The sequence below is a fragment of the Phoxinus phoxinus genome (assembly GCF_949152265.1).
Source record: "Phoxinus phoxinus genome assembly, chromosome: 18".
Classification (NCBI taxonomy): Eukaryota; Metazoa; Chordata; class Actinopteri; order Cypriniformes; family Leuciscidae; genus Phoxinus; species Phoxinus phoxinus.
This window is the reverse complement of record NC_136893.1, coordinates 17,838,608-17,854,306: the sequence shown is the minus strand read 5'-3', so window position 1 is coordinate 17,854,306 and position 15,699 is coordinate 17,838,608. Positions and strand designations below refer to the sequence as shown.

At 37.7% G+C, this 15,699-nt stretch overlaps 2 protein-coding genes across 7 annotated transcripts; both read right to left on the bottom strand.

The window, feature by feature from the left end:
* Nucleotides 1-547: 547 nt before the first annotated feature.
* On the bottom strand, nt 548-2,749 carry cdc42l2 (cell division cycle 42 like 2; the record flags this gene model as incomplete). Of its 5 annotated transcripts, none has more annotated exons than XM_079587794.1 (6): nt 2,327-2,749; nt 1,564-1,701; nt 1,273-1,345; nt 1,050-1,150; nt 778-975; nt 548-685 (listed from the first exon to the last, which is right to left on the bottom strand). In XM_079587794.1, the coding sequence occupies exons 2-6, from the start codon at nt 1,684-1,686 to the stop codon at nt 596-598; spliced, it is 585 nt and encodes a 194-aa protein (XP_079443920.1). In that variant the 5' UTR covers nt 1,687-1,701; nt 2,327-2,749. The 5 variants fall into 5 exon arrangements, with proteins under 5 accessions (XP_079443920.1, XP_079443921.1, XP_079443922.1 ...); XM_079587795.1 differs by having other exon boundaries at nt 2,532-2,715; XM_079587796.1 differs by having other exon boundaries at nt 778-915; nt 2,327-2,708.
* Nucleotides 2,723-15,620, bottom strand: dnmt3bb.3 (DNA (cytosine-5-)-methyltransferase beta, duplicate b.3). Of its 2 annotated transcripts, none has more exons than XM_079587785.1 (23): nt 15,528-15,620; nt 13,393-13,461; nt 11,768-13,290; nt 11,337-11,484; nt 11,146-11,250; nt 10,957-11,048; nt 10,824-10,877; nt 10,285-10,428; nt 10,091-10,198; nt 9,778-9,919; nt 9,368-9,676; nt 9,222-9,266; nt 9,067-9,146; nt 8,300-8,412; nt 7,759-7,942; nt 7,561-7,645; nt 7,305-7,450; nt 7,099-7,189; nt 6,680-6,828; nt 6,387-6,472; nt 3,875-3,944; nt 3,646-3,767; nt 2,723-3,542 (listed from the first exon to the last, which is right to left on the bottom strand). In XM_079587785.1, exons 2-23 carry the CDS (start codon nt 13,394-13,396, stop codon nt 3,401-3,403), a joined length of 3,942 nt encoding a protein of 1,313 aa, XP_079443911.1. In that variant the 5' UTR covers nt 13,397-13,461; nt 15,528-15,620; the 3' UTR covers nt 2,723-3,400. The 2 variants fall into 2 exon arrangements, with proteins under 2 accessions (XP_079443911.1, XP_079443912.1); XM_079587786.1 differs by lacking the exon at nt 15,528-15,620 and adding an exon at nt 15,092-15,498.
* Nucleotides 15,621-15,699: the final 79 nt, after the last annotated feature.

Here is a 15,699-nt window from a genome sequence, read left to right as displayed (position 1 = left end):
TAAAAATATATTGCATACTTTTTGGTAAAGTGGCAATGTATAAAACCATGTAGACCTATATTTTTTGAAATACAGGTTTGTGTATTTTCTTAAAGTGTGAATAATGTGCAGCAAGAGCTTTCTGTATAAATATATTTTTTTTAAATACAAATTTCTCACATATTACCCAATAACTCAACTTGACATATCACAACTTACCCCTACCGTGGGACATGGTGGTACATTGTTTTAAATAAGTCATATTCATATGGCTCTATGCCATCTTCTAAATTCAACTCATGACAGACATCCACACATATAAATTGGCCTATTCTACTTCTATTTACTTCACATTTCTCTTCTTATTTGACCACTTACATAAAAAATGGCACATCTTACCCCACTCTGGCCTACCATACTGACATTTTTGTTAAGAAGAGTGTTTTAGTATCACAAAAGAGAGTTGTGTGTGTAAAAACTGCACATATATCCAATTATGTGACATGGGCACCATGGTATATAATGGGGAGAAAAACTGTTGAGTAAAAGCCATTGTTACTTTCCTGATAAAAAGAAAAAATCAGGATTCATCTTTGATCATGTTGCCGTGTCCAGCTCATAAAATAACACATTTGCATGTCTTCTGGGACCCTCGTGGCTCTAAAGCTGTTAATATCGCCTCATCAAATACGTTCTTCAGTCCTTTCTGTAATGAAGGGAAAAAGGAAATCTCTTTGTTATGCTAATGAAGCAAAAGCATGGCTGTAGAAACAGAACATACTCGACAAGCATACCCACCTGCGTTAGAGCAGAGCATTCAACATATTTCACAGCCTTTAAGTCTTTGGCTAGTTTTTGAGCGGTCTCTGGGTTGATTGGCTTTTGTTTGTTTTTTGCAAGCCTTGCAATAGTTATAGGATCGTCTCTTAGGTCAATCTGCGTTCCAACCAGCAGAAAGGGGGTTTTCGGGGAGTAATAGGTTATCTCAGGCACCCACTGCATTTTAAATGAATTGTTGTTAGCAAAAAATAAATGATTCCACATTATTGACAGATCACAGACAGACTCACCTTTTCTTTCACATTTTCAAATGAGGAAAGAGAAACTACAGAGAAACAAACTAGGAAGACATCTGTTTGGGGATAGCTTAGGGGCCGTAATTGATCCTGACCTACAAAATATTGAAATATTTAGGTTTGTGAGTTTTGCAAATTGTGTTCCTATGAAATCTGTTTAAAATATTCCCCACACTGTATTATAAGTTGATACATTAATTGCATTATTATCATATACCTGCAGCATCAAACAGTCTAATGGAATATGGTTCAGCACCAATCATTACAGTCACAGCTTGGCTGTCAAACACCTGAAAAAGAACATGACAAAGCAACTGAATTGACACTACCTTAACAGGATTATTTCCATGAGTATTGCAACATATGGGACTTAACGGTCTATTCAGCTGTTATTATCACTGACAATGGGTACAAAGGTTGTATTTTTCTTTTTCAAGCTGGTAGAGAGGAACATCAATCAGAGCAATAGTACTGCATACATAATTGAAAAAAAAAATCCATTCCTTACTGTCGGTTCTGATGGGAACTTGTTTGTAAATGAAACCAAAAGGCAGGTTTTACCCACGGCACCATCTCCAACCACCATACATTTAATTGTGGACATCGCTGTTGTCAAGTTGCTTTCCAGCATCTGGCATCAAAGAATCTGTAATTCATAACAAATGCTATTAAATTTACAGAGGGGGTTAGGATACTTGCATGCCAATAGAGAGAAAAAAGGGCAGTTTCGATTGTGAATTTGTTCCTCCTATAAAATACTTTAAAGTAAAAAGCCATCTTTGTGTAAATTTCTTGAATTCATAAGCCACACGTTTTTTTCCTTCCACAAAAGCTCTGCTAAGATGCAAAATAATTGTCTGGATAGTTATTCTGATTTTTAATCTAAAAAATGCTTCCAAAAGGATTTACTATTATTCTCCACATTTTTTGTTAAATATATGAATTAGTCGACCCAGGGACCTAAAAATACTAACATGAAGAGCGTAAACATTACACTATATAATGATTCAAAAGATAATTTGTTGGGAATGTCAGGACAACATAAGAACATGAACTGGTTGGTTTCACATATTTTCCCATGCCCCCAGGCTGAAAATCTTGGGTTTAATGTATTTATTTTAGATGCTATTTATGTCTTTTTGGAAAATAATATTTGATAAGAATGTCACAGGTGTTATTATTCTTTTGTGATATAAATAACTTTCAATGAATACAATAAAAACAGTAAAGTTGTATTTTATTAGTAATCATTCCAGAATGCGAATACTTACCATCAGTTTTAGTTTAGAAAATTGGTCTCAACTCAAAACTTCTAACATTGTTTTAAGTTGCGAACATTTTGATAATGACACACGTTACGGGATGAAACAAACAAAAGCATGACTTCTAAATTAAACGTCTTCATTAAGAACTCTTAAAGCATAGCACGTGTAATAAGTGTTGACAGTGACCGAATTTTGACATTATGATAGATACCTAATTTCTTAACAGCTTGACGAAACATGTTTAAACAACAGATGAACTGGTCTACTGTTAACTATGTAAACATTTCACACATGCTACTGCGCTTTACTTCTACTACAAACATTGTAAACTAATCATTGATCCCGTTGTACAACGGTGCTGTCCATCCAAAACAGGACTCTACCAATCACACTTCAAAATAAAAGTCTCTTCTCATGTCATAGTAACCTGTTTTAAGACTGTAAAATACCATCCGAATAAGTGAACTATTTTATTATTAACTCTGTGGTGATTGTAATGAAATGCACAATCATTAATATTAGTGTCAAAAGAAAACCAGGATTTTAGCAAAAAATCCAGCCGATATAATGTATAAAACTGAGGTAAAAAAAAGAAAAAAAAAAGAAGTCCCCTGGTGAATTTTCTGTTGTTGTTTTTTTCTCTTATCTGACATTTTATGATACTCCATTCTAAACTCAGTTAGAGGTTTATATCTAGTTATAGGCTTAGACATCATAGTGACCATTTCCATTAATTGATTAAATTAACATATTTAATATAAATAGACCAACGCTTAGTACAAAAAAATACTCTGAAAAAAGAACACAAGAAAGAAATTCCGGGGGAAACCAGCTCAAATAAATTAAATTTCTCCCTGGATAATGAGAAGTTCATTTTGATCACTGGTCAACCCTCATTTCAGTTCTCAATAATACAAAGTTGCACAAGGTCTATCATCTTGTCACTTCACAGAGCACTAAACACATTTACAAGGTTTATTACTTTTTAAAGACGTAAAATAATACAAATGAACAAACTGCTGTTTCCCTGAGTCTTTTTACTCTGAAAGAGAAAGATGAAAAGTGCACCATAAACTTCACTTAGTCACAAGCAAAGTAATCCTTTAGTGGTGCTAAAAGATGTCTTATGACAGGAACACTCCAGGACTTCCCCAGCACTCTCTGCCTCTGCATACGCCCCATATTTTTCACGTCTGTGTAATGCTTTGGAAATCCAAATATCCTGTCAAAGTGCAAGTGAAGACTGCATGAACATGAATCAAATACATATTTGTGACTGAATTCGAAAAGATCTTAACACTGAAAGGATAGAATAAGTAAGTTACTTTTCCAATTCAGTGATCCACAGACTGTCATCTTTTCCATTCATGATGATGGGGTAATGCCTGTCATCGACGCCTGGTTTCTGTATGTTTGGTCGTGTGGTGATAGTGCGAACTTTTTCATACTGCAAAATGGTAGATTACATGGCGTCAGAACTCACATGGACAACACTGACACAGTTAAGTGTAATGGGATCATTCAAATATCTTTGGCTGGAAACTCATGACAAACCTTTGCAGTGCGGCCGGCCTCCAGACATTCCTGAAGACTGAGTTTATCTTTCTGCGATGCTGTGATTGGTCTGGTCAAAACAGAATAAAACACTTACCCCTAGTTTCACAGACAAGGCTTAAGCTAGTCCCAGACTAAAATGCATGTTTGAGCTGTTTAAAATGAAAGCAACTTGCACTGACATATCTTAAAATATGTCAGTGCTATTGTTTTGTCTCAAGATGCACACTAGTAATTAGAGATGCACCAATACTAATTCACGAGTTCACACTTACATAAAATTTGAGGGGGTGAAGTTTAATGCGTATTTAGCGTGCTGTCCGGGGGGAGGGCTCCGAGCTTGGAGTTCGGCCCGAACCCAGAGTACTCCCCCCTATGTAAGTGCTTAGGACTAGAAGCGTAGAGAAGGGGTGGTGGAGGGATGCTGCAAAACTGTCAATGGGATGAGGTGAGACTGCTGAGTGTATCCACCTCTTATCGTTGATTGCTGAGTGCTCTCCACTTGTGTTAATTTATCTGAACATGCTCCTCCCGAACTTTGTTAATAAAACATCATATATCTCTGCCGATACAGATAGCTGATTATTCAGAATGATATCGGCTGTAGCCGAGTTAGATTTTTCTTAAGGAAAAAAATACCTATCCCAGATAATGCTGCAAATTATACAGGGGGAACCCTCTAATTTGGTACACTATAATATTAGAGGTTAAAATGAACAACCGAGCTATTATATTCAACTGATATTTATTTCCAGATATAATATTCACTCTTAAATAAAAGCTGAAATGCTTGTATACAACTTGTACATAAGGTAGTTTTTACACTTCTTCATGGCAAAAGTATTCAAACATCCATATATAATTAACAGTAAATAAGCTCTTCTCTAGTGTTTTTATAGCTAACTAACGAACAGTGAACACTGGTTAACTTTCCTGAGATAAATGCAACATTAAGTGATATTGTTCACACACTGCTGCTTGAACTGAGGCGCTACAGTGATCTGTCACGGTACATTTAAAGGAACACTCCACCGTTTTTTGAAATAGGGCTTATTCACCGTCTTTCCTACATTTAGAAAGGTGGGCAAATGCATTTTTGTCTCAGTGCATGCATTGTTAGTTTGGCAGGGTCGCCGCTAGCTTAGCTTAGCATAGCATAATGAATGGAATCCTTTGTTGGCAGCTAGCATGTCCTGAGTAAAAGCAGTGGTGTAGTCTAGTTTTTTGTAGTGAGTATACTCCGCCAAAAAAACATTATAGGCACAAATACAAATTTACTTTTAGAAATGGTGCTTTTGAAAGAAAATTGTGTTATTGTTTTGGCAAGTTTACTGTTTAAATTAAAACATGTATGAAAACTTGTGTGATATTCCTTTTTAAAATAAGTTTTAATAGATTTCATCATTATTATTATTTTACAGTACATTTTACTGTGCAATTTTTTTCATAATTTCTTTGAGTTTATACCGAACTTTTATTTTGACAGGTTGTCGTAAAGACATTACAGTTTCTGTGTGTGTGTGATACGAATGAATGACGATAGTTTTATCAAATGAAATGGTGAAATTCTCATGAAGTGACTCTCATAGCAGCTCTGTGATGAAGTTCATGTGTCATGTGTAGCCTACATCATCATGTCCTCATAGCTACAGTGAAGCGCTGACACAAGCACGCGCTTGCTTCAGTGTGTGTGTGTAGTAGAGCACACATTGAGCGCTCATTCCCAGAGACGCGTTGAACAACTGCAGTCTCTTTGAGTTTTTAATATTCACGGGATTTGATCTGTGTCCATTGCAAACACAGACGCGGTGAATTTATGAATGAAAGTGTGAAAGTTCTGTCACAAAACGAAGTTGTTACGTATCCTCACGCTTTTTTTAGTGGGTATACGGGAATACTTGGCATTTCCTAGTGGGTATACGGCGTATACCTGCGTATCACGTAGACTACACCACTGAGTAAAAGTGAGAGCGTCAAAACGCCATTTATTGTTTGAATTTCATGATAAAAATGTACATAATTTGAAGGCTGAGACTTGGTTTCTTATCAGAAGTAACAAAAACCTTAGATCTGGCAACCCTGGCTTGAACTATGTGTGATTCATAGGGTCAAATAAAGCCTGCATTAACGTCGCTATTTTTTACCTGTTAAAGCGTTATGGTCACATTAACTTGCCCCAAATTCAGCACAAGAGTGATTTTCTTCACACACAATGGGAGTTGCAGTCTGACACATTTTTCCGCACCCTTGATTGACAGGATATAATCGGCTGTTTTTAAAACAAACGGCAGATACATCGGTACATCTCTACTAGTAGTTTTTTTTCTAAGGGCCATTTATAAAAGCTACTTAAACGTCCTAACTGAACTAAGGCCCAATCCTGGGTTAATCTAAGCTGTCTGTGAAACCAGGCCTTAATGTATATCATCATAATTACATACTTAACACAGTTGTATTTATCAGTGAAAAACTATTTAAGTGGGTGTGATAGTCATATGAATAACAGACTCACCTGTTCATGCCAGGTATGTTCCCCCAGAAATATCTTGCTCTGTAAGCTGGACTCACTTTCACAGCATCAACAAGCACAGGGTTACACTAAAAAACAAAACAAAAACACACACACGCTTATTACACCATGTGACTAGAAAGAGAAAAAAAAACACTGAAAATGCGAGGCCATGATTTGAGAAAAATATTTGAACATGTTGACCACATTTTTTAAATTTACAAGAATCTGCAGAGGGTATTTGACACACGTAACGGGTTCAAACATCAATACCACAAAACAAAAATTACACTTACTTCCAGAAAGCGGCTAATGTCAGATTTAACCTTGGTTTCCATTGACACCACGTTCTCAAACAGCCAGAAGAACGGCCGCGGGTCGTTCTCCTTCGGCTTCATAACATTCAGAAGCCGATAATATTCGAAAAAGAGCCGCCCAGTGCCGTCTGCAGAGTAAAGAGAACCTTAGATTAAATAAATGATATGTTTTGACATGAGACCAGGTGTTGAGACTGCTCAGCAGTTTGACAAAATCCTCATATTTGATGCATGAACCATGCGTTCATTTTGAATATCTAGACTTGAATATTGGAAAAAGGTTGCCAAACATGGGTTTTCTGACTCAATGAAGCTGCATAAAGCCAGGAAGATTATAGTTTGCCAGATCAAGAAAGTGCTTCTCATTTTGTGTGCAACATGCATTAGACATGTCTTACCAAACAAGCCCTTTCGGCTAGGATTGGCTGTGCACAAGTCATTACATGGACTTCCACCAATCAGAAGATCAAACGGACCCCATTCCACAATCTGACCAATGAAAAAGAAAAACAATGAACATATTCTTCATCAAACGTGTAATTAAAATCTCAGTGCATTTATATTGAGAGGTTTTAACAATTATTAACAATATTATCTTGCATACATGCTCTTTTGTAATGTTCTTAACATCAGCCACATGAGTGATTCTTCCATCATGGTTGACCATGGAGACAATCACCGATTCATCATCAATTTCTGAGGCCACATATTTTTCCACTTTGAAGCCAAGATCCCTCAGAACGAGGTATCCTGAAACAGGAAAATGCATTTAAATGAACCACATGACCAGTACAAGAACAGACTGTGATTTACACAGACATGAATTAAACTACAACTGGTCCAGGAAGATGAGAAGTTACCTGTGGCTATACCATCAAATAAGGAAAGGACTCTGATTGGACGTCGCAGGGTAGCAGGGATTGATGGGTAAACACGATGGGGCTCCTGAGGAGGACAAATATCAGAAGTCAAACCAATACAAATACAAATCAGGAAGATATTCCAATATTTTTATAATATTTTTATAATATGATGAACTATATGAAACAAGCACTAACAAACTCCATGGCACTGTTGTTGGCGAAGAATTCCTGCACACGGATGCTCCAGTCATGCCTGGGCTTCAAGGCTCCAGAGCTGCTCTCAGGTGCACACAGGTAACAGGTCCACGGGTCCACATTTTTCAGCCGGTCGAAGGTCCCCTCACCCACTAGGATATCCAGACAGTCCACACAGTAGCAGCTAAAGAAAGAAAAGAGACCAAATTAGATTGGTGGTCAAAACTTGTGAAAATGATTACAATGCATTTTTCTGATTTAATTTAAAGCAAGTCAAAAATTCCATTTAAAAGGAACCTGAACTTCAGAATATTTGGAATGTCGCCTTTTGCTTTCATGACAGCAGCACTCTAAAACCATTAATTTTTTTACAAGATTTTGCGTACAACCTGATGATCATGTTCTCCAGCATTAGCAAAAACTTGGGCTTGGGAGTGAAACCAGTCACATGATCAATGTCACGAATTTACTTATTTGATTAGTGACTGAGAAATAGTGCAGCTTTACCTTAGTAATTTGTGATCAACACAACCACACTCACCGACAACAGCTGTCATGGCCGCACAGAATGACCTCCATGCCAGAACAGCACACGGTACAGTACGACTGATAGCCATCTTCATCATAACGGTACAGCGTCTCCGTGAAATTATACTACATGTGAGAATTGAAATCATTCGGTTACAAGTAGTGGCATTACTAAACACGGATGAACAGTACAATGCTGTAGCAAAAAGTGAAGACTTTTAACGCAATGTTTCATTACAGATGTTTGATAATTAATCATTTATACAAAAGAGCATAAGTGAGTAGTTAAAGTCCCACTTCACTTGCTATTTAATGCTGTTCACATTAGAATCAATCATTTCAATGAGCATTTGCCTAGTTGTTTACTGCGAATAAGAATTAGTTGGACCAGCTATTTGAGTTAAAGTAGCAAACTTAATGAATCCACTGTGAGATTGTATTGCTGAAATTATGTGGTCTAAACAATAAATTGACAAATAGAGATTTCCTTTTTTTTTTTTCATTCAAACAGATAGGAGCTGTACTCACCAAAATTGTTGCTGAGGGCACTGACTTTAAAGGGACTTTAGCTTTATGCAGGCCAGTCACTGACAGTATGTAGGTGATTTTATGCAACCCTTACTAATGGGTGTAGCTGAAATAACCTAAGTCTTTAAGTAGATGCAGGTGTCCTACGGGCCAGCATGAAAATTAAGACAACCCTAGATTCACTGACTATATCCTCGAAAACTACAAATGTGTGACGTGAGGAACATCTACAGTTGTGTAATTACACTGTACCTTGCATTTCAAGCACAGGCTGCCTTGGAAGAGTGGGTGGATGATTCCGACGAATGTACTCCCACATGATAAGCAGAACTCTAGAGGAAAAAACAGTGAAACTAGGATTATCATTACCAACAGTTATTGCAATGTCTAGAAAGAGGGTTTCTCACCTTCAATGTTTCTCTTGTTGTCCAGAAATTCATGCACCATTTGATCTGTGAGAACATTTCAATAAACACCAGGTTACATGGGATTCTTTTTTTGTTTACCATCACAATTTTCAATAGCAATAATAAATATCAAATGGTGTACATACATCTTTTTTGGCTGTTCTGTCTGGACTCGACCTGCATACTTTCTATGTTATTTAGATGCTTATTCCAGTTTGTGCGATTCTGTTCTCTGCGTGTCCTCGCAGTCTGCAAGGACCTATGATTCAATCTTGGATGCATTAATTTTCTGTAAACATCTGTTTTTTTTAGGTTTATCGAACCTTTGTGCATGTCCAGCGATTCAGGGAGTTTATTTAGAGATACAGTTAATTTAAATAATTTTTCTCGATAGTTTCTGTAGTTCGGAGATGATCCAACATTCCCATTCACTGATCGTGGCATAAAAACCTCTTCTAAGGAAGCAAAAAAAGACAAATACAATGAATATGAAACATAGACTTAAAGTTCTACATTACAGTCCAAAGAGTGTCTTCAGTGCTTATCTGTTGCATACCACTGTATTCGGATTGAGGTCGAAGTCCATCTGGACCTGTTGGTTTAAAGCCTCCAAAGGCCCAGTTCAACATAACTCTAAGCAGCTCATCCGTAGAGTCCGTCTCGAGAGAAAAAAACATTCTACTGCGCCTGGACGCCACCTAGAGAATATTTTGTAAAAAAACCTTGCTTACAGTACATGTTTACCAGTGTTTGTTTGTATGTCCTTTCATGGACAATTTGTTTGATTTGTCAAATTGCAATCTGCACACTGGTAAATAGATGTTAGAGTGCTAAAAAACATGATACTAGCCAAATCAAATTTGCATTACCTGCAGAGAATTGAAAATTGCATCTTTATATGTCGCTACTGTAGCGAAGGAATTAGAACAGAAGCACGTAGCAAATGAAAAGAAGGGCAGGAGATCGTCAGCTTGGATCTGCAATGGAAAAAATATATAACATGATTTTTTTGTTGACTAAATAAAAGCACAAAATTTGCACACAAGACTCTGCATTTTTGTACCTCTGACAGCATCCTGTTCCCAAAGAAAATCACTTTACGTATGGAGCCATAAGGCCTCTTGCTGTCCCAGATCTGAACTAGTCCAGGCCAAAGACCAAAGCCCTCAATTGGCCCCCAAACCATCTCACCGACTGTGTAATTGCCCTAAAAAAAGCAGCAGTCATTAGACAGTCTAAGATCTAATTAGATTACTTTAAAGATGAAGTGATACTTTAGTGTTACTTTACTGATGCCTGTGATTTTATAAATCTTCTTCCCATCTTAATATAAAGCAATCATATGACTATAAATCCTCACATAAAGCCATCACATGACTTTAAAAAAAACTTGGAATATAGCAGATGAACCAAATGGCCTTCACATTATAATACTTTTATGGTTCATTTGTATCATTTTTTTAAACTTGAAGGCTTGAATTGAAAACAATATTTTTTTACAATTCCTTTTGATGAGGTTTAGAAACAAATTACACACTTCGGCTTTTACTACAATGCATACTAATACAAGTCTTTCAATTTTAGAAATGTTAAAGTTGGTACCTGGTATTGACTGGTTGTTTTCTCATTGTTATTTGAGATGCTTCCTTTTCTTTTCTGGCAGAGAAAGCAATGTGTTCAATCAAGATATCCAAAACAAAACAACACCCTACTTTGCAAACAAGTACATATTTACCTTAGTCCACACGACATCATCATCACTACTGCTGTAATTGTCATCACTGCTGCTGTACTCATCATCATCACTGGACACATATGGCTGATCTCCTGGCAGCACAAAGGACAAAAGTAAAGTTTGATTTGGGCCAGGTTGCAAAGTTTCAGAAATTATAAAATGCCACTAGCTGGTATATTTAAAGAGAACCTTTTTGGTCATTTTGACTTTCTGGGCCTGAATCACAAGAGACTGGCACAATATCCTCCACTTCCATTGCCACAATGTCTTCCACTTCTCTCAAGTCAATAACATCTGAGAATCAAACGCATTTGTTAGTCGTCAAGTTCTAATGTTATAACAAGTTTTTCAGCTTCAAAGGTACAACGACATGTCTTTACCGGATGTGATGCTCCTTTGAGTCTCTGGGCTGAGATGTGATGGAGCGCTTTTATATGAGCTGCTGTCTGTGACATCGTCCTCAGCCATGTCTTTCTCCTCACAGTCCTCTATTTTACTCGCATTGAGTTTGTAAGTTTGAATAAACATCTGAGAAAGAAAATAACACATACAAATACGAACAAAATTTTAGATGTTTGCTTGTATAAAACCCACTGTCAAGACACTAGGGTGTTCTAGATGGTAGACTAATACGTTGCAATCAAGGTAAGGTGGGTGTTCATGTTCAAGATACTTTAAATTTCATCATAGTTCTCTTAATCCAAATTAAACTCATTTTCATTAACTCTCTTGTTGGAGAAATATTGTGTCACACTGATATCTGGTTAATGAAAATTTGGTTTCTCAAGCTTTTCATAGTTCAGTGACTCACCTGTTCAAAAATGAATTCTTTTTTCAAAGATTTTGGCAGGGCCAATAAGCTTATCATAACTTTCCCAAAACTAGATGTCCTTCCCATAATCCTCAGTTCTGTCTTCCAGTACTGCTCCATTGACTGGTCAGCTGGGTGTGCGTCACCCTCATCAATGAACTGATACTCCAAAAACTCATCAGTGAGCAAGCTGACATTCTCAGGGCTTGAGCAAACCCCAAAACAGACACCTAAATCTTGGACGACTTTGCCGGTCACCTCAAGCTTTTTTCCTGGACTCAACACTAATGAGAAGTTTCTCAGGGTGGATTCTGGGAAGGGTAAGCGTTCAACAATATCAACAGTAACAGTCGTGTAGAAGGAGATGATGGAACTGTGGAATGTCTCCAAGTAGTCAGACAACTCAGCGGAGCATTGCAGGAGAAAATCAGCAGCCTGTTTGCCAACCTGAACCTCTCCTCTAGGTAAATGTCCCACTGTGTCCTGTACAAGCGAGGTCTTTCCTCTCCTAAGAAAAAACTCTGCTGCTTTTGGTCTAAGGAAACTCACTGTGTAACATCTCACTAATTGAGAAGCATCTTGGAGCAGCTGTGTAACGCCGACACCTCGGTCAAAACTCTCCTGAAAATCACAAAGCGGCTGCAAAGCATGGCTAAGAAAGAGGACATTGAGTCTTATTTTAGGATCACGGAGATGATGACAGATTGCTTTTTCATCTGTATCCTGAGATCCAAAGTATTCCTCAAGGTCTGACCAAGCCAAAGTCATTTTCTGGATTATTCTACAGAATAGAGAGCATTGAGACGTCAGGAGATTATTGAAGTTTGACCCCTCAACATCTTCAAGCAAGTTTTGTAGAGCAGCTGGGAAAGATGGAAAGTGTTTGTAGATTTCTGTGATGAGATTCAGAATCAGACCAGAAAACTCAATTTTCATGAAACCATTATGACACGCTTGTCCTGTCATATCTGTAAGTCCACATAAAGACACAATCCCAGGTTTCAGCAGCTTTAGACCAGCGAGAAGATGTTCATGATCTGGGAAATTTGAATAAAATATTGCCATGTTCATTAGAGGTATTGTGAACTTCTTCAGCATCTCCACGATGCAGGTACAGATAGCATCAGCAGTCTCTTCCTTTAGATGAAGAAAATCAAGCAGTCTGATCTTGTTTTCCCCGGTTGCCTTGTCAAAAAAGCTCAACAAGACCACACTGGTCTCCTTCTCATCCTCAAGCTCCACAGCATGGTATAAATAAAGGCAGTATGGAGTCTGACTGCAGAAGGCTGTACAATCTTCCCGGTATTTCTTGCCTAATACAAGACTGTTATTGCTATTGGTACAGTTTGATCCAGCATCAGTTGAGGTAGATGGGCAATACTTTCTGATGAAACACAATGTGGCCGGGCTGCAGGAGAAAGGTTCATCTGATTTCTTTTTAGCATTCTTCATGCTCTGGTATGGACACTTTGACTGTTTGTATACAGAACTGTTGATTCTTGAAGAACGTTCTCCCTTCTTAGCTATGAATAAAAGAATGACAAATAGCATCATGTTTACAAGACCATATTTCTTTTTTAATATGCTTAGTCAAAAAAATGTTTTACTCAAAAGTAAACACCTACACATTTCAGGCTCTGATCATGTTGTTTTCAGAACAATGTATTCAGGATTTGTCCATTCACCAACAATTTCTGCTCCAGGTTTTATAAAAGGGGAACAAATATATGGTGATAATAATAATGTTGATCATTGCACATCATAATTATTTTAAAAGAAATGCATTATAAAAGACTCAAAAAGTGTAAAAAACTTTTAATTAATTACATAAACATATTCAGAGGAGAATTATGTCAATAAATACTACTGAACACTGAACCTAGGAATGGTCCCTAGTTGCACACCATGCAGACTTCGATATTAAGATGACGAAGGAGGACTATCACAAACAACTTCACACACAAAAAAAAGCAGCAGGGGTTCAATCTTCAGCTGGCTGGCAGGAGCCGCCACTGGCATGTCATGTGACCTGTCAGTGGCTGGCTGGCAGCTGCCAGTCTGATTCTGGCATGTCACGTGACCTGTCTTAGCTTACCGACGCTTTGCTGGACGCTCAATCCAGTCAGCCGCGGCTAAACTACGTGTATAACGCGTTGTCTGTCACTCTCGCTGTAAGGAAAATCATAGTTTTCTTTATATGAATGTAATCTCATGCATATATTCTTTAGGTATGAGTAAAGTTTTAGAGAATTGTATCCCAATTAAACCAGTCAAATGGCCGTGATCACACTGGTTGCTTACAGACGCTTTGCTGGACGCTAAAACCAGTCAGCCACTGCTGAACAACGTGTATAACGCGTTGCCTGATACTCTCGCTGTAAGGAAATACATTGTTTTCTTTTTATGAATGTAATCCTATGTATCAATTCTTTAGGTATGAGTGATGTTTTAGATAATTGTATCCCAATTAAACCAGTCAAATGGCCGTGATCAACTGGTTGCTTACCGACGCTTTGCTGGACGCTCCCATTCAGCTGCGGCTGAACTGCGTGTCTGTCACTCTCGCAGTAAGGAAATACATTGTTTTATTTTTATGAATGTAATCTCATGCATCTATTCTTTAGGTAGTATTGAAGTTTTAGATAATTTTATCCCAATTAAACCAGTCAAATGGCCGTGATCAGACTGGTTGCTTACCAGCCGCGACTGACTGATTGAGCGCCCAGCAAAGCGTCGGTAAGCAACCAGTCTGATCACGGCCATTTGACTGGTTTAATTGATTGGGATAAAATTATCTAAAACATCACTCATACCTAAAAAGTAAATGCATGCGATTACATTCATATAAAGAAAACAATGTTTTTCCTTAGAGTGAGAATATCAGGCAACGCGTTATACACGAAGTTCCGCCGCGGCTAACTGGATTGAGCGTCCAGCAAAGCGAGCAACCAGTCTGATTACGGCCATTTGACTGGTTTATATGGGATAAAATTCTTTAAAACACCAATTATGCAAAAGAGCATAATCATATCAACAGATGCATGATAAATGAGCTAGAGAGGGAAGAACACAAAACACAAAAACTGCCAAAAAGCAATGGTTTCTGAAACTTGCTAGAGTCAGACAACTAGCCAGCCACTGACAGGTCACGTGACATGCCAGAATCAGACTGGCAGCTGCCAGCCCGCCACTGACAGGTCACGTGACATGCCAGTGGCAGCTCCTGCCAGCCAGCTTAAGAATGAACCCCGACTCAAAAAAAGTTTGAAGTCGGGGACAACACAACTATCCAATTAAAAAAATTTAACCAGGAAACAAAAATACCTAAGCAGGTGTGCTTCACTTGACTGAAAGTGGCTTGCAGCATGTCAGTCCAATTTATAGATGCATCTGCATGTAACCCACACATTACTGAATTCTGAAAGGAAAGCTACAAACCGAAAATATGTTTTCTTTTTGCACGAAGGCCCCTTTAGATAAAGACCTCGTTACATCTAGTATGTCGATAATTCAGTGGCAGCACTTGGAAGATAAAGCTTTAAGAATGAATATGGGTAATTTATCCACATATGGCTTCATTCATTTACCGCGAAAACTTGAAAGAGAGGAAACGGATGCTGCTGCCAATGAAGCGCAAGTGACCTCACAAAATTGCGGCCATTCCTTCACATTACACGTTTATGTGAACACTTCACACACATACTACTATTCTTATTAATCTTCTTCTAAACATTGTAAAACGGTACTAAACACTACTTACATAGTGGAAGACTTTTCCACGACTGTCCATCCAAAACAAGCCTCCGTCTTCACGTTTCAAAATAAAAGTCATTTTCTCATTTCATTTGATAACTGCCAAGAACTCGTTTAAGACTTTTTAAACACTCTCAGAATATAAACGGTGAAGATCTAAACGATAAATATTTTTGTAA